At 46.1% G+C, this 16,785-nt stretch overlaps 1 protein-coding gene across 1 annotated transcript in view; it reads right to left on the reverse strand.

Annotated features, from left to right (window-relative positions):
• LOC101390553 (chondroitin sulfate proteoglycan 4-like) overlaps window positions 1-2,832 on the reverse strand; it is a 65,870-nt gene extending 63,038 nt beyond the window's left edge. The window contains exons 1-2 of the mRNA XM_004423027.2: window positions 2,730-2,832; window positions 335-498 (exon numbers count right to left, since the gene is read on the reverse strand). Coding sequence (XP_004423084.1) covers window positions 335-498; window positions 2,730-2,832 — 267 coding nt within the window. The remainder of the gene's footprint in view (window positions 1-334; window positions 499-2,729) is intronic.
• Between the last annotated feature and the right edge of the window lie 13,953 nt (window positions 2,833-16,785).

Genomic DNA, 16,785 nt, shown 5'->3' on the forward strand with positions numbered 1-16,785 from the left:
GAAAGAGAAAGAATCATAATTAACCAATCTCATCCCATAGTGTTTTATTGAGAAAACAGGACTATTCACAAAAGAGAAAGAGAGAAACTTGGACATGAAAACTCTTCCCATATTTATGAACTACATATTGAGGTTAAAAAATTTCAGAGTTGGAATATTTAAGAAATGCTGGTAAAATTGGAAAAGATTCCAACCCTTACAAATGGCACATGATTTTATTCTAGCAAAATAATAGTTATCAAATGGATAACTATTTTGTTCTCTTTCTCTCTCACTGTGTTTCTCTCCAGTAAATGAATGCTTATATGCTTTTAAACATTTTTAAAAATCTTACCCGTAAGTTTCCTGATAGAAGTTCTATTATACAGTAGTCATTTTTCCCAGCTGCAAGAAAAAGTAATCCTTGTGGCTTGCTGGTTTGAAATTTTAACTGAAGAGATAATTCAGAGAAAACTTCTACGATGTTAAGCTCTACATAGCTTTCACCATAAAAAGATGCTAGGGAAAAATTTTAAAAGTATAAGTTAGTACATTTATTACACAATGACTATTTTACTTTACATTGTCATCTCCCTTCAGGGACTGACTCTTCCAAAGAAAGCTGCCTTGCCCAAGGCCACACCTGCTTCCTGGGGTGGCCCACAGATCTGACATGGGGGTACAAAGGCTCAGTATTCTCTCACTCCAACTTAGGACAGCTCTGATGGATCAGTCCCTCTTCAGAACTCTCAATAGGGGTGGCTGAGGCTTCCACTGAAACCGAATTGCAACTCTACTTCTCCACCTCCCCAATACTGCTTCCTTCCTTCCTTTCCACAGGAGTTAATCCTAAATCACTGGTAGTGATCTGGTTTAACAGTGGAAGGGAACCCACTAGCCAGTATGAAATATCACGCTATGAAAAATACGGGGCAAATAGTAACTATGAGGACAATGGAATTGGGTGTCTATTGCTAAGTTTGAATGAAGCTTTGGAAAAAGATAAGGAAAAGCTAGGAGAGATTAATCCACAAGTACAAGCTAAGCATCAAAGCCAGAGGGCTTCTCTGGTAGCATATAAAGTCCTTCTCATCTCCTACAGCAGGAGAGCAGAGGAAGTTGAGATGCCACCTAGGAATTAATTGTCAGAGTAGTCAGCTCCAAATAAAGTTAAAGTCCCAACAAAGATAAGCTTGCTCTAACAAGGGTAAGGCCCTGGTTGGGAAAGAATGGAACACTGACATATGGAAGGGGGACATCTGGGTTGATGCATTAAAATATCTTGGGTCCCTAGATCCCTCTGAACCCTCTTAGTCTGCAGAAGTAGCCTATTCCCCTAGTAAGGCTGGCACTCTCCTTGCTTAGAGGATGCAGAGGCCTCTCTCCACAAGCAACATGTGACCCCTGAAAATATGCCCCCATCTCTCCTGCTGGCCACTAGACCAAAAACTAAGGTTGAGTCACAACATAACCTGCATAGGGACATGTTGAGCTTGGTATGGGAGGAAAAGGATGAGACCCTAAAGGACCTGCAGGACCTACCCAGAATGCACAGCCAGTCACTGGGAGAATACACATGAGTCAAGGGGGAGAGAACATAAAGTTGAATAAGTGAGAGTTTATAGATTTGGAAGTACTCTCCAAGGATACAGGATATAACACACTAGCAAAGACTCTCAGAAATGGTGTGAACTCCCTGCTAAGACAGCTCCTAGAAGCATGGGAAACACACTGACTCACTCTTAAGTGAGGCAAAGATGATAGAATTGCTATGACAGATGGTGGAAGAAGAGATTAAAAGGATGGAAGTGGTACATCCAGGATTGAGCATGAATAGGGCCAGAAGGCACAAGCAAGCTACACGAGATGGTAGCCCAGAGCTCCAGGTCGGCACCTTTCTTGCACCAGCAGCTTTCCCTCAGCTCACATATATGGCTGCATGGGGGATCCCTTATTACCAGCTGATGGAGGAGCAAAACACCTGAGTTTGGTTCATGGCTGAGTCAGCTTCATCATATGGGTGCAAGCTCCAAATGGACTCCAGCTGTACTACAGCTCCTCGTAGGGGAGACCATGAGAAATGCTGGTGACGGAAAATCCTCCCAATGAATAGAAGTTTGGGTGGTACACCTCATCATCCACTTTATAGGGAGAGAGAAGCGGCCTGAGGTTAGAATATATAAAGGCTCATAGGTAGCGGCAAATGGCCTGGCCAGATGGTCAGGAGCCTAGAATGAGAAAGATTGAAAGAGCAGGGAAAGGAGGTCTGGGATAGATGCATGAGTGTCACTATGAAGTGGGAAGATCTTTATACTGCATGTTAATGCCCACCAGAAAACGTCCACCATGGAATAGGCACTAAACAACCAGGCAGACAAAATGACTTGGTCAGGTGACATCAGCCAGCCTCTGTCATCTGCCACCCCTACTTTGGCACAATGAGTGCATAATGAAGTAGTCATGGTGGCAAGAGTGGAGTCTGCATGCACCCAATAGTATGGCCTCCCTCTTACCAAGGCTTTCCTAGCTCCTGCTGCTGCTGAATGCTGGTTTGAAATTTTAACTAAAGAGATAACTCAGAGAAAACTTCTATGATGTTAAGTTCCTCATAACTTTCACCATAAAAGGATGCCAGGGAAAAATTTTTTTAAAAAAAGAAGTTTGTTAGTAAATTTATTACACAGTGACTATTTTACTTTATACTGTCATTTCCCTTCAGCAAAAGAAAGCTGACTTGCCCAAGGGCGCACCTGATTCCTGGGGTGGCCCACAGACCCAACGTGGGGCCACCAAGTCCTCCAACAGTCCATGCCTCCGATAGAGTCCAAAACCAAGTCCCCAATATGTTCCCATCCCTTGAAGACTTGCCACTTGGTGGCAAGCTGACTTCAATGAAAGTCTTCCTCCCTGGAATGACCAGTGATTCATTTCAACAAAAATAGACACATATTCTGAGTATATATTTGTCTTTCTTGCCTATAGGGCCTCAGCTAGCACCACTATCTAAGAGCTGCTAACACAGGATGCCAAATAACATCACATCAGTCTAAGACACACCCTTCACTCCAAAGGAGGTGTAGTAACGGGCCTAAGACCATGGGGTCCACTGGTCCTATCACATTACTACACCACTGAAGCTGCAGGCCTGATAGAGTGTTGCAACAGCCTGACGAAGGTACAGTTGAACCACCAGCTCAGAAGCAATACCCTATCAGGGTGGGGTTCCATCCTCTAGAACACAATATACACTTTATTTTTTTTTATTTTATTTTTTTATTGTGAAATTTTTGTTGTACATTATTGTTTATCAGTCATCATATAAGCACATCCCTCCATCCCTTGTGCCCACCCCCCCCCATAATAGACACTTTAAATGAAAGATCTTTACATGGTCTTTAAATTAAAGATCCTTATACACTTCCTACCATATCTCCAGGAGGTATAACATACGGATCTGAGAACAAGGGGTAGATCAGGAGTGGCCTTGCTCACCACCACTCTCAGTGACCTACTTCAGGGATTTGTGCTCCCATTCCCATAAACCATAAATCTATGGTTTCAAAGCTCCTAGTTTTCAAAGGGGAATGCTTCCACGAGGGGACACAACAAGATTCCTTCTGTATCACAAGCCAGAGCTGCTGCCTGAATATTTCAGTCTCCTTATATCAAGGAACTAGCAGACAGGAGTCTTCTCTAACTTGGCCGGTAATTGTTACACAACAGGTTCACAGAGGCATATGTTGGGTGCCCATGTGGTCCCCTTGGACACCTCTTGGTGCTTCTTTGGCAGTAAATAAATAAGTGCAGTCACCCTGTCCTAAGAAGAGCATGTTGACAGGAGCTCAGACACCTCAGGGATGAGAGTCTGAATCACATCATCAGGTAGCCACTGAGACCAGCAGAGATGCCAGCTGAGGGTAAATGGATCTGCAATGGATAAGGAGGAACATGAAGATTATCACCCAAGCACTGTTCCCAGGATTTACATGAAGAAGAGGATCCAGGTGATGCAAGGGGTAGACTGGTAGATTCCATGGCGCACCCTTCAGGAATAAAGGGCTTTCTACCCTGCTGCTATGAATGCTGCTGTAGATAGACCCACCATCTTCAGAACTCCCCTCAAGTTCAGCTGAGGTTTCCATTGAGACTACATTGCAGGTTGACATCTCTCTTTTCCCAATCCAGCTCCCTTCCCTTCCTCAAATGTTGATCCCAAGGACATTCCCTAATAAAGTTCCTGCATATTAATCTCCATCTTAGAGTCTGCTTCCTGAGGAACCTGCAATGTCTGCCTCTCCTCTTTGTTTCCACAACACTCTGTGCATTCATTTATCCTAGCATTTACCATGCTGTATTGAAATTACTTGTTTATTCCTCTATCTTCTGCACTATTCCATGAGTTTCCTATGATGAGGGACCATATCTTTTCTATCTTTGTCTCTCAATACTTATCAGAGTGCCTGGCACACAGGTAGTGTAACAGATTCTGTTGGTGCCCCATTTAGATCCCCTTTGATAGGCTGGTGCACTCATCCTCCAGCTGATTAACCACATTATCCAGAAATTCCAGTGACGTTACACCCCCTGCCCTGGAGGGCCACCTATAGGCATTAACTGGATTGAAAGAGATGTCTAAAACATGTAGAATTCTGTGTTGCCATTCATATTGCAGAGCCTCTCTGGGCTCAGGCTGAGATTAGATCAGCTGAAACCACATCTTTGCTTGGCTTCTTCTCCTGCCCTATCCTGCTTCCATGACTTCCTCACAGTTCCTGCTGGTGGTGATCACTCAGTAACTCATTTGCACTAGAATCCCTGCCTAAGCCTCTCTCTCGGGAGCTCAAGCTAAGATAGGTAGGCAGCAAGCAAGCATTTACTGAACCAAACTGAACTAACCTAGTAGACCTTCATTACTAGTTGAGTAAGCTCAGGCCTAGAGACGCTTAGGGACTTACATAGAATCAACAGTTAGAAACAGAGTAAGACAAAAACCAAGCATTCCCAACCACCAGTCCAGTGCTTTTACCAAGAAACGGAGTTGACACAGAGAATGAATAGGATCTCTATAGGCTTTTTCAGATATGCAGAAGCTCCCTTTTCTCTAGTTAAAAACAGCAGTTAATAATTAAACTCAATAAAACTAGAATGTAGAGATAACGTCACAGAGTCGAAACACACAATTAAAAACCCACTAGTTATCCTGGTTTATCCTCCTGGCCTTCCCATTACTGAATTCCCCTCACTCCAATTTCTGACAGACTTCGAGGCTGTATTGTTAAGTTTTCAAAACCAGGAAATGTTTTCTAAATCATAAAACCTACTGCTGAGAATGACTAAGTAATGTTAATAAACAATATCCTTATATTTTCCCATGTTTCACCTCTCTGGCACTAAATCAATTCCAGTCCCAGCTGGTGGCTAGAAATTTCCATCGCCTCAAGGGAAAAACAAGGAAGCAGGTTTAAAACTTCTGGTTTGACAGCCTGAAGCCAGTTCTGTCCTCACATACCTCCAAATTGACCCCCACTTTTGTGGCCCTTAGTAAGTGCCTCAAAATAACAATAAAAAGCAAATAGAAGCAGAAGGAAAACTTGTTCCCAGAAAAAGAAAGATCTCCACCTGCAGCAAAGGAAAAGGTGGATTTCAGTACTATATGTGTGTAGCAAAGCAAGTTGAACAAAGATCAGAGAAACTTCCTGGTTTTGTGTGCTAACATAAAAGGTGAAATGGTTGAATGGAAGCCATAGTTTGCCAGTAAGGTAGGTAAAATACTTTTCATGTAAGGGAAGCATTTATATTTCTCAGTAATTTCTCCCAGGAGAGTGATTATTTTATTTATTTTATCTACCTTAGAATTGGTTCCCATTTCCTTCCTCCAAACTACATCTTTCTGAGTTTTTGTTTGATTTTGGTTTTGTGTTTATTTTGAGTTTTTTTTGGTTTACTACACATTGAGCACCTACTGTGTGCCAAGTATAATCAGGAGTTGGAGGTAGGGAATTAATAAGACAAAGGGGCTTGCAATCTATCAGAGGAGAAAGGTGCTCGGAAAGAAGAGGGCATCCAAGTGATATTACAGAGTTGGTTCAACAGAAGCTTGTTTGGGGCCTGGCGAGGGTATGAGAGAAGGAACGATGTAACTATAAAGTGTCTCTCCCTGCAGATCTAAGTGTCCCATCCTATGTACACTCATTCTGTCCACAAATACACCAAGTGTTTTGTTCTGGGGATTCAACGGTGAATGAGGTAGACCACTAACCAAGCAATTACAGTTGCTTGAGTATTAACTGGGAAATATTAAATAGTAACTGGTAGACCTAGTCAAGGGGGGGTGCAGTGAGGGTGTTTCAAGTAAGATAATGGTTTCTAGGAAGAGTTGGTGAGGGATAGGGGAGAGGAAAAGGAGAGAAAAAAGAGGGGAGAAGAGAGAAAGAAAGAGGTGACTGCGAGGAACCAAAGGGCCAGTCTGGCTGAGCACAGTGTGAGGAGGGGAAGCAAGGTGAAAGCTGCAGAGGTGTGACAGGTCGGGGCAAACGCTCAGAAGGCTAATGCCATCACGTTCATCTGAAAGGCCTTCCACGAACTCTCAATTTAAAGTGAATGTGTGCGCACACGCGCTTGCAAATACACATATCCAGTGGCTGGCTACTCCTTTCAAGGCCCTTATCATAATCTCTGATTACCTTTACTTGTTTTCTTGGTTATTATTTCGGCTCTTATACCACACCACCCCAAAAAAAATGTAAGATTTTGAGGTCAGGAGCCTTTGGTAGTCTTGATCACTGCTCAGTTCTCAGTGTCTACAACAGAACCTGGCACATGTAGGCACTGAATAAATGATGGCTTTGGAAGCCAAGTTGAAGAGTTCAGACTATCCAAAGAGGGCCATAAAGAGATCAAACAGGGAAACGACAGGATCAGATGGCAGATTAGAAGATGACTCTGGCTGAAACGCAGAGAATGGACTCAAAGGGATGGCTGGGGTGCGGGATGCAGACAGTGGGAGAAGTGGGTGGGTTCAAGAGATATTTAAAAAGTAGGACTGTCAGGGGATGGAAAAGAGGAAAGACAAAAGGGAAATCCAGATTAATTTCCAGATTTCTGGCTGGGTATCCACTTCCTGAGAGGGGGACCACAGGAGAGAAGCTTTGGTTTCATCTTGCTTTGTTTTGTTGGCACATATATGGTAAGAACTTCTCAGTGAACATTTGGGGAGCAAATGGCTGACTGACCAACAGGATACCTGTGGGCAGGGGCCCACTCAGCGGGGGGCCTTACAAAGCATCTTAGGAAGGTTGAACCTTATTCTGCAGATAGTGAGGAAGCATTAGTGGTTTTCAGTTGGGAAAAGACATATCAATTCTGTGTTTTAGAAAGATAGGTCTGGTGACTATGTGAGGGCAAAAGGAGAGTAGGCTGGAAACCGATTAGGAAAGTATTTCAAAAAAAGATTTCAGAACTGTTTGCTTTCACTGAAAATTAGAATTGCCTTTTCATAATACAATATTTTTGGTAATTTTACATTGTGTCTCTTTAGATACTGCTTTTCTTCCAAATATGTTCTACAGATGATATGTGTAGAAGCTTATTTTTAAGATTAAAATAAAAAACAAAAACAAAACTTCTCTGCTAGAGTACTTGCATTATACAAAGTCCTAAGATGAAGTCCTAAGAGGAGGTCTAACATTATAAAACAGCTCTTACTCATGCTGTACCATTTGAGTGGAGTAACTTCACCTAGAAAGGAAAGCCACATTTTCTATTTTCTACCCACAAATCTATTCTTAAGAATCTCTACAGTGTTTTACTATGATATCAGTGTTACATGCTTTATCAAACTGAAGTTGAATATTTATTCAAGAGATAACTAACTTTATCCAGAGCACTCTGAGAAAGAAGAAAACTTACAAGTATGAAATAACTCAGCACAAACATCTAACATGCCCTGGGATGCCCAACCCCCTTTATTCATTGAAAGCAAACCCCAACAGAGAAAGTTCTACAAGTCTCTCCCACAAAACTCAGGTCCACTAACAGTTAAGTTGGGACAGAAAATCAATGAGGGAAGAGATATTTACTCCCAGCCTGCAGGATGGGCAGTTGACCAGGTGTTCAGTGGGCTGCAGGGGTGGGAAGGGGCCTCTGGCACCACATCTCTATGCTAAATGTGTTGCTGACACTGTTGGGAGGGTGGCGGAGGAGCAGGTAGTAGGCCCAGGACCACAGTGAGGATGCAAAGACTGGGTTTCCAGGTAGAGCCAGAGCAATCCACAGCCCTGGAATTCTTGCTGTCACAGAACAGGACTCACCAGACTCTTGTTTTTCATTCACTCCCCAAACATTAGTCTCCATGCCAACTGCTCAGCTTGCAAAGAGAAAACCAGCACTTACCCTGATCTTATGCCCTCCCATAGGGCATTCTCCAGCCTGCTGCATATGGCCCTGCAGACTGTGCCCCGCACAACTCCAGGGGGAGCTATTCCTGTAGACTCTGTGGATTCCTTGTAGCACCCCTCTAACGAAGCAGTGAGGCAGTCCTGGTTGAGCTGATAACTCCCTCCTTAGTGACTACAGAGCCTATGTCCTATCCTGGATGCTCCATGTGTGGCATTTATGTGTTTCTGTGTTTGCTGCCCCCGCTGTCTGGGAGCTTTCCAGGTCCCAGCCACAGGGTTTGGGGTGACTGCGGGAGCCAGGCTCACTCCCCACAGAGATGAGACTCTTCCCTAAAGCCCCTAGCCCCTCATTCCTCTGATGGCATGTGCCATCTTCTGCCCCTGCCAAAGTTATACAGAAACTCCCTGTATAAGTTTCCTATTGCTGCTGTAAGAAATTATCACAAATTTAACGGCTTAAAATGACACAGATTTATTGTCTTACATTTCTGGATGTTAGAAGTCCAAAACAGGTCTCAAAGATCTTGAATCAAGGTGTCTGCAGGGCTGCAGTCCTTCTGGAGGCTCTAAGGGAGAATCCGTTTCCATGCCTTTTCCAGCTTCTAGACAGGGCCACACTTTTTGACTGGTGGCCCGGGCCAGCAATCACATCACTCTGACCTCTGCTTGCATCATATCATCTCCTTCTTTGATTCTGACTCTCCTGCCTCCCTCTTATAATACCCTTGTGATTGCATTTAGAACCTCCCAGATACTCCAGGATAATCCCCTCATCTCAAAATCCTTAATCTGATCACATCTGCAAAGTCCCTTTTGCCATGTAAAACAACATAGTCCATGTCCTGTTATTCTGCTTTCCACAAATCCCAGGAGTATTCTGTCATTCAGTCGCTCATATTTATTGAGCACCTATCATCTGTGGGTACTGGACTAAGTGCTGGGGATACAGAGGGGGATAAAGCAGTAGCACTAGGGCCCCTGAAGCAGAGGGTATGAGTTTTGTTTGTGCTCTGTATGGCCTATACAGCTCTATTTTTTTTAATTAAATTTAAAATATTTTTTAAATAAAAGAGATTTTAAATAAAAACCTGGACTTTCTGGCTTCCCTGCGTAAATCAGGCGCGCAGGCTACCCTGGGACCCATTTACTCCCACGGCACAGTGACCATGAGTGGAGTGTGAATGCTCCAGCTCCAGGGGTCCCTACTCCGTGTCACCTCCTGCCACACCAGCTGTTGCTTGGCTCACCGTGACACAATGGCCACTGTTAAGCGTTTGGGTTTGGGCACCACAGCTTCAGGCAGAAATGGCAAAGCGGGTGCCAAGATACTCACTGCGGAGCCAGAAGAAAACATTAGGACTCCAAGGGTTGGAGTACTGAGGCTTTATTCATCTCCGATTTACAGACTGATTGGCATCCTGCCTCGGTTGGCATGTGAGACCAGCCGTGTGGCTCGCCTGCTGGGTACACAAGTCTCCCCAGAGGAGGAGCGGGAGTTCTGCAGCGCAGAAGGGTTGACGGCAGTGCCCTCAGTCTCTCTCTTTCCCCACTCAATGACACACCACACCTGGGTTTGCCTGGTTAACTGGGTTTACAATCATATTATCTCACATAACTAAACAAATTCTCACAAAAATGATCAGTTTCTTTTAAAAATTCCTGCAAACGAGGCACAGATTAAAGATGCAAGGACCAGTACATGCAGAGGAACTGGTGGTGCTGGCCCGTCTTCCCTTCCGGTACAAGCTCTTCATCAGCCCTGTTACAAAGTCAAAGCAATAATACACTAACGAGATCTGACAAGAAGGTAGTCAAAAATGAGAAATTATCAAACTATTGACAACATGGGTCTAGTGCTGTACCACGAGGAAGTGGTTAGTGACAGTCGTATTGATATCTGATTAACAAATAGAGATACACTGGAGGTGTATGACAAAGATACTCTTACTGAGACCATCTCTGTCTCCCAAAGGTGGCATCCTGCTGTGGTGAGACTCGCCAAGCTGAGGATACATCACCCTGTGTCTTCTAAGGACTGAAAGCAGCGTTCACCTAAGTCTTTGACAACTAGATTCTTCAAAGCAACAGCCTGAATCGGCCAAGGAGATAAGGAAGAAACCTAAATTCAGATCACACATCTGGCTACTCACGAAAATATTCTTCACACTCCCCCAAAGCAGCTTTAGGTAAGACTTCTGGTATCCAACACAGTAGTCTCCCTTTATCCATGGTTTTGCTTTCCGTGGTTTCAGTTACCCATGGTCAACCATGGACTGAAAATATTAAAGGGAAAATTCCATAAATAAACAATTCATAAGTCTTAAATTGCACGCCATTCTGAGTAGCGTGATGAAATCTCTCACCCTCGGGCTTTGTCCTGCCCACAATGCTACGTCACAATGCCTCCGTCATTCACCTCATTTCATCTCATCACAGGCATTGTATCTTCTCACACCATCACAAGAAGGGTGAGTACAATACAGTAGGATATTTTGAGAGAGACCATATTCTCATAACTTTCATTACAGTATATTGTTATAATTGTTCTACTTTATTATGAATTATTGTTAATCACTTACTGAGCCTAATTTATAAATTAAAATTTATCATAGGTGTGTATGCATAGGAAAAAACATAGTAATGTATACACAGGGTTCAGTACTATCCGTGGTTTCAGGCTTCCACTGGGGGTCTTGAAACATATCCCCTGCAGATAAGGGGGGACTACTGCATTTGTCATGCAATTAGAGCCAAGGGTGAAGAACAGTACATACATTAAAGTATGTGCTACAGAACTTTTTATTCAATAAACCTCCTCCATCCACATTCTATACCCTTAAATGGAAATCTAACCCATACTGGCTCTTTGCCTCACAGCAAGTTAATTGCACAGACGAAGAGGAAAGAGGGTAGTGAGCAGGAAAGGAGGGAAATGAGACTTTATTAAACAGTTCTCAGGCTGCTAGAATGTCTTACACACACATTTTATTCAAGTCTCTCTGAAGAAGATATCATCCCAATTTTACAAAGGCAAAATCAAGACCTAGAGAAGTGAAGTAACTTGCCCAAAGTCACTCTGAGAATATATGACAGCACCCATATTGAAGCCCAAGTCCATCTGACTCCCAAGCCATGGGCTTTTCACACCCTACACTGACCATCCGGATCACTGGCTCAGCCCCCTTCACCACCGAACCTGTCCTCCAATGCCATTCACTGCCCTCTCAGATCTCTTCTGTCTGCAACTCGCACCTTCCCCCTCAAGGCCACACCAAATCCACAGTCACAGCAGCCCCAGACCTCCAGTTCCTGGCCCAATCTGCCCTGCAAGCCAGGCAGGAAGGGGCAAGGGAGGGGGCAGAGGAAGAATCAGGAAGGAAGGAGGAAGATGAGGAGGGAGGAGCTGGATGAGTCCACAAAGAGTAGGATTAGAGCAGAGCTGGAGGTGCTGGAATCAGACCCGGAGCAAGAGGGGTGAGAGCGAGGTGTCCCTGCCTACAGGTGCGGGTCACCTCTGGAACATTACTCCAAAGCTCCCATCGAAATCCTCAGTGTAGGCAGCAATGACACTATGTGTCTACGCCTAAAATGAAGTAAATGAGTGTTCAGCATTTAATCTGAATACTGCAAAGAGACACAAGGCCTTTGATTTAGAATGTGTTCTCTAAAAAAGTCTCAAAGGAAGTCTTTTGTTGAACTGAATTAAACTTCAAAGCGCCATGGAGGGCGGGAAGGCCCAAGTGCAGGGCTCAATTATGTAAAAAGTCTCAATAATTATGCTTTTATTAGGAATCTTTGACTTCTGAGAGGCGCCATAGAAATGTACAGCACTTTCAGCGAATTGGGTCCAGAAAATTTAAGCGGACACATGGAAGGACTTAAGGAACAACAGGTCAGCGACCAAAGGATTTCAGGGATGAGTTTAAGGCTTCCAAACCCCTGACGGTCACGTGCAGCCCAGTACCTCTCACAGGGCCTGGGGAAGGGGCTGAGCGGAAAAGGAACCGAAGGGAGGACAGCAGGAATAGTTCATTCTGCTCGTCGGAGTGCAACCAGGAGTCCAGCTGCGAAACCCCAAATCCGCGGCCAGGGCCGCCGGAGGTCAGCAACAGGGCCCTGCCCGGCGGCTCCCCCAACCGGCCGCCTCCGAGGGGCCCGGGCGCGCGGGGCTGGGGGGTGGCAGTTTTCTGCGGCGGCGCCGACACCACTGCGCAGGGCCGAGCTGTCCCCTCCTCCGGCCGCCAAGCTCCGGAATGCCCCGCCGGAGAGTTGAAGTCAGGGTCGCCGCGGCCCTAGCCCGGCCGCAGCGTTTCCGGGGCCCCCGAAGCGCAGGGGCTCCCTGCCCGCGCCCTCCACCCGGCCCGCCTGCTCGCCCCCCTCTCCTAGCGGGCTCCGCGCGCCGCCAGCCGGGGAAGGGACGGGGAGGGGAAGTTTGGGGCGCATACCTCCGAGCGCCCTGCAGAGCCCCAGGCAGGCGGCGAGCAGGACGAGGCGGCGGGCCCCGAGCCGCCCCATCCCACCGCGGCGGCCCCGCGCCCCGCGCTCACTCCGCGGCGGCGGCCGAGCTACCTGCGCCGACCCCTCCCCGCCCGCGGCCGGGGCCCCGAGCCTGGCAAGGGGGCGCCGCCCCCGACGCGTTCGGGGGCTGGACCGGGGCGGGGAGAGCCATTTGCAACCTGCAGCTGTCGCGCTCCATCAGCACTCTGGATCACTCCGGGATTCGCGGCGCGGGCCTGGCCTTCTCCCTGAAACCGTGGCAAAATCAAACCAAGCTGGTGCTGGGGTCCCAGCGCCCACGCAGGCGCCACCGGGCAGAGAGTACGTGGCCCTCGCCCTGCTTGCCCAAGATCTGCGATGGAGTTAAGTGTGTGAGCAGGCGATGGTGAGAAACGGAGGCTAGAAGAGTTGGTAGGAGGGAGGAGGATTCCTGGAGGAGGTAGGATCCTAACATGGCCTTAAGGCAGCTGGTTCCCCTGATTCCAGTGAGCTCCAAGAGAGCGGGGGCTTTGTTTTGCTTATTGCTGTATCCCCAATGTATACCTGGTGCATAGGCATCAGCAAATACGTATTGGATGAATAGGAATGAAGGAGAGAAGATGACATAATTGTTCCTTCTCAGATGTGAGCCTTATTTTTATTTATTTTAAAAGACGGTCCTGCAAAGTAATTTCATTGAATTTTTGGAGCAACTGTCAGAGGAATTAATCAACGCCCACGAGTCATGTGCGGGAACACTCACCTCCTGATTTGAGGCACATGCTCATAGAGAGGAAGAGCCTCCACCCAGGTCTGAGGCTTCTGGTAAAAATAGACTCGAGCAGGGCCTGATGAGGACGAGGTTTGACCCACAAGAGCCCAGGGCCTTCTAGATCATCTTCTCTGGGCCACATTTCCTGGGTTGTGGTTTCTGCAACATTGGTGTTTGATGAAATGTTAATGCATGTGTTACAAGGGCAATCAATGCTAGTTATTTGTTCCTAATAAAATTAAAGATGACTTCATTTCCCCTTCCTTTCCTTAGTTTAGTTCTGTAATGAAATGCTTTTTAAGCATAGAATCCAATTTTGACCTTTTCTTCAGCAGATAATCTGTAATTCATTTTACTCCTGAGCATTACAAGTTCAACTGGTCTCCATTCTCTTGGGAGCCTCACCCTACTTCTCTAGGGGAACTGCTCCCCACTTCCTGCCGCCATCCTGCATGTGTTGAAAATGGGAGGTGGCATCAGCTTTCATGACCTTTCCAGGGCACAGTGAGTGGTCAGAGGGTGGGCACTTGACACAAAGCAGGGCCAATCAGTTCCAATTTGAAACTTTCAGTGAGGCTTCTAAGGAAAGAGGGTCTGCTCCTCTCTGGAAGGGAAGCAGGGAAAGCTATAGATATCCAAGTCCTCTGCTTTTTCAAGGAACCTAGCTTACAATAAAAAAAAAAAAAAGCAGACATAGAGAAGATTGCAGCATGGCCTCCGGGGCCAGCTCTAACCTTATGTTTTCTGAGATTTGATTACATGAGTCAGTGAAGTCCCCTTTTAACCTAAGCAGCTCAGATTGGGTTCTATTACTTATGACCAAAAGAACTTTAATCAACTTTAATCCAAGCATGCTTTACATTTCACTAACTCCCATTTGTGTTCTGCGGGCCAAAAATTTGCAGGCGCTGAGAGGAGGAGCAGATTTCCAGCTGACTGATGATGGACTCATAGCCTGAGTGTCAAGGACATGCTCTGTCCCGGTTCAGATGCCCTTGGCACTCATGATTACCTTACATGCTGTTGACTTTCTCCTGCAAGCACCTGCACCTCTCTGCATGGGGGATTACTCTATGTCCAGAAACATGCTTGGCCCATGTATGCCCAAGGCAGGTCGGAAGGGAATGCCCCTCAACCAGTGACAGAGGGACTCAGTGGGCAAATATCCAAGCTTCCATGCTCTGGGGCAGGACAACTCTGAAGGGGGCTCTAAACAGTTTCCTAGAGGACTGAGCTCTTCTTGCCCACAACAGTAACCTGCTCATTAATGTGGGTACATGGGGGAACCTGTGATTATATGCAAATAATCACAAAGCCAGAAAGTGTGGGGGTTGGAAGGAGCTTCTGAGACCTCCAGATCTAGAAACAGCAGTGTCATGGTTAAGAATGTGGCCATTGGCTTTGTGTCCATTTTCCCTGAGTGCCCCAAGACAAGTCCTTTAGCCTCTCTGGGCCATGATAACATGATACCATGGCTGCCACATTGTTTCTTGTCTGCAAAATGGGCATAAGGGTAGTTCCTACCTCATATGGTTGTTGTGAGGATTAATTAAGGTTTTTTGAGGCCCAAGCTTGGAGCCAGGAACCAAAGGAGCAAAGCAGAGAGATCCCACCAAAATCTGCAGTGGTTTTGTGCCTAATGTGGATGAGTCCAACACCCTCATTTTATACAGCTCTTTTCTCCTCGCTGGGTCCTTTAGCTTCAAACTAAATTAGAACAGGATTTCAGATTAGCTCAAAGAGTCTGGCTAGGGGTCCCTAGACCTCTCACAAGAACCCTTAAAGCTGCCTGGGCTGGTGTAATTCTGCCCCTGGCCTCTCTCATCTACATCTTCTATTTCCTTTGTGCCCTCCTCCCTCCCCTCTGTAAAATGCTGTGCACTTTATTGGTGTTGTCTGACTGGCAACCAAGAAATGAGCGAGCAGCTAAAAGGGGAACCTGCTGAAAAAGGATTGATTTCCCAGGTCTGCGCAAACCTTTTGCTCTGAGCCATTATGGCTCTCTCACCATTTACAGCTCAGCATAAAGTAAACACAAACTGGACCTCTGTTTCTTCCTTCTTCTTCTTATTTTTTTTTACTTATTTTGTTTTTGTGAGGAGGATCAGCTCTGAGCTAACATCCATGCTAATCCTCCTCTTTTTGCTGAGGAAGACTGGCCCCGGGCTAACATCAGTACTAATCTTCCTCCACTTTATACCGGACGCCGCCACGCCATGGCCTGACTAGCGGTGCATCGGTGCACGTCCGGGATCCGAACCCACGCCATCAGTAGTGGAGCGCGCACATTTAACCACTACGCCACGGGGCAGGCCCCATTTAAAACATGGGGATCGCACCAAATCTCTACAGTCCTTCCAGCTTTACCATTCTTAGGCTCAAATTCTAGACAAGTGGAAAGTCTCTCCATGAGGAATGTGAGTTAATAAGCACAGAAGTTGGCTCCACCTCGGGCTGGCTCTGTCATAAAAGTCTGCCTGGGGCTGAAAGGCCAGTTCAGCTCAGGCTGATCGAGGCATGCAGAATTTCTCGTATGGGCTCAGATATCTACATAAATTTAAAAGCACAAGCAGTGCAGAACAAGATTCCCCAGAGTGTCACCAGTGTCTCCCAAGGAGCCTCTACTCAAACATCATCCCTGGTTAAGAACACAGACTTGGTGCCTTGAAAGACCTGAGCGCAACCCCAGCTCATATACTAGTAAGTGACCTTTGGCAAATCTCTCAATTGTCCCAACTTCAGTCTCCTCATCTGTAAAATGAAGATAATAATGCTGATCCCATAGATGGGTTGTGTGGTTTAGCCAGCTCATGAGAACTGAGTGTTGAGCATGGGGCCTGGCTCATGGAGAGAAATCATTGTTATACCTGGGAGCCCAGCCAGGCCCATGGGGCTTCTCTGGCCAGTCTCTGAGCATCCCTGGCTAGATGCACACTCCTAAGAATGAGCTATCTTTTATTTTTCCTTCAGGATTGAAGACTGACTTATTTTCCTTCTGTGGGTTTAGCCATATATGCTGGTAAAGACTACTTGTGTTATCCATGTTAGTAATCTCCAGCGTCCCGCCGATGCCCATAGTAGTGCTGATTTTCTTGGAACTGAAGAACTCCGGACCAGATGGGTGGGAGTTGTGGCTCCGCCTCTAGATGTATGACAAGTCGC

Source organism: Ceratotherium simum, chromosome 18 (assembly GCF_057802395.1).
Source record: "Ceratotherium simum simum isolate JZ-2026a chromosome 18, ASM5780239v1, whole genome shotgun sequence".
NCBI lineage: Eukaryota > Metazoa > Chordata > Mammalia > Perissodactyla > Rhinocerotidae > Ceratotherium > Ceratotherium simum.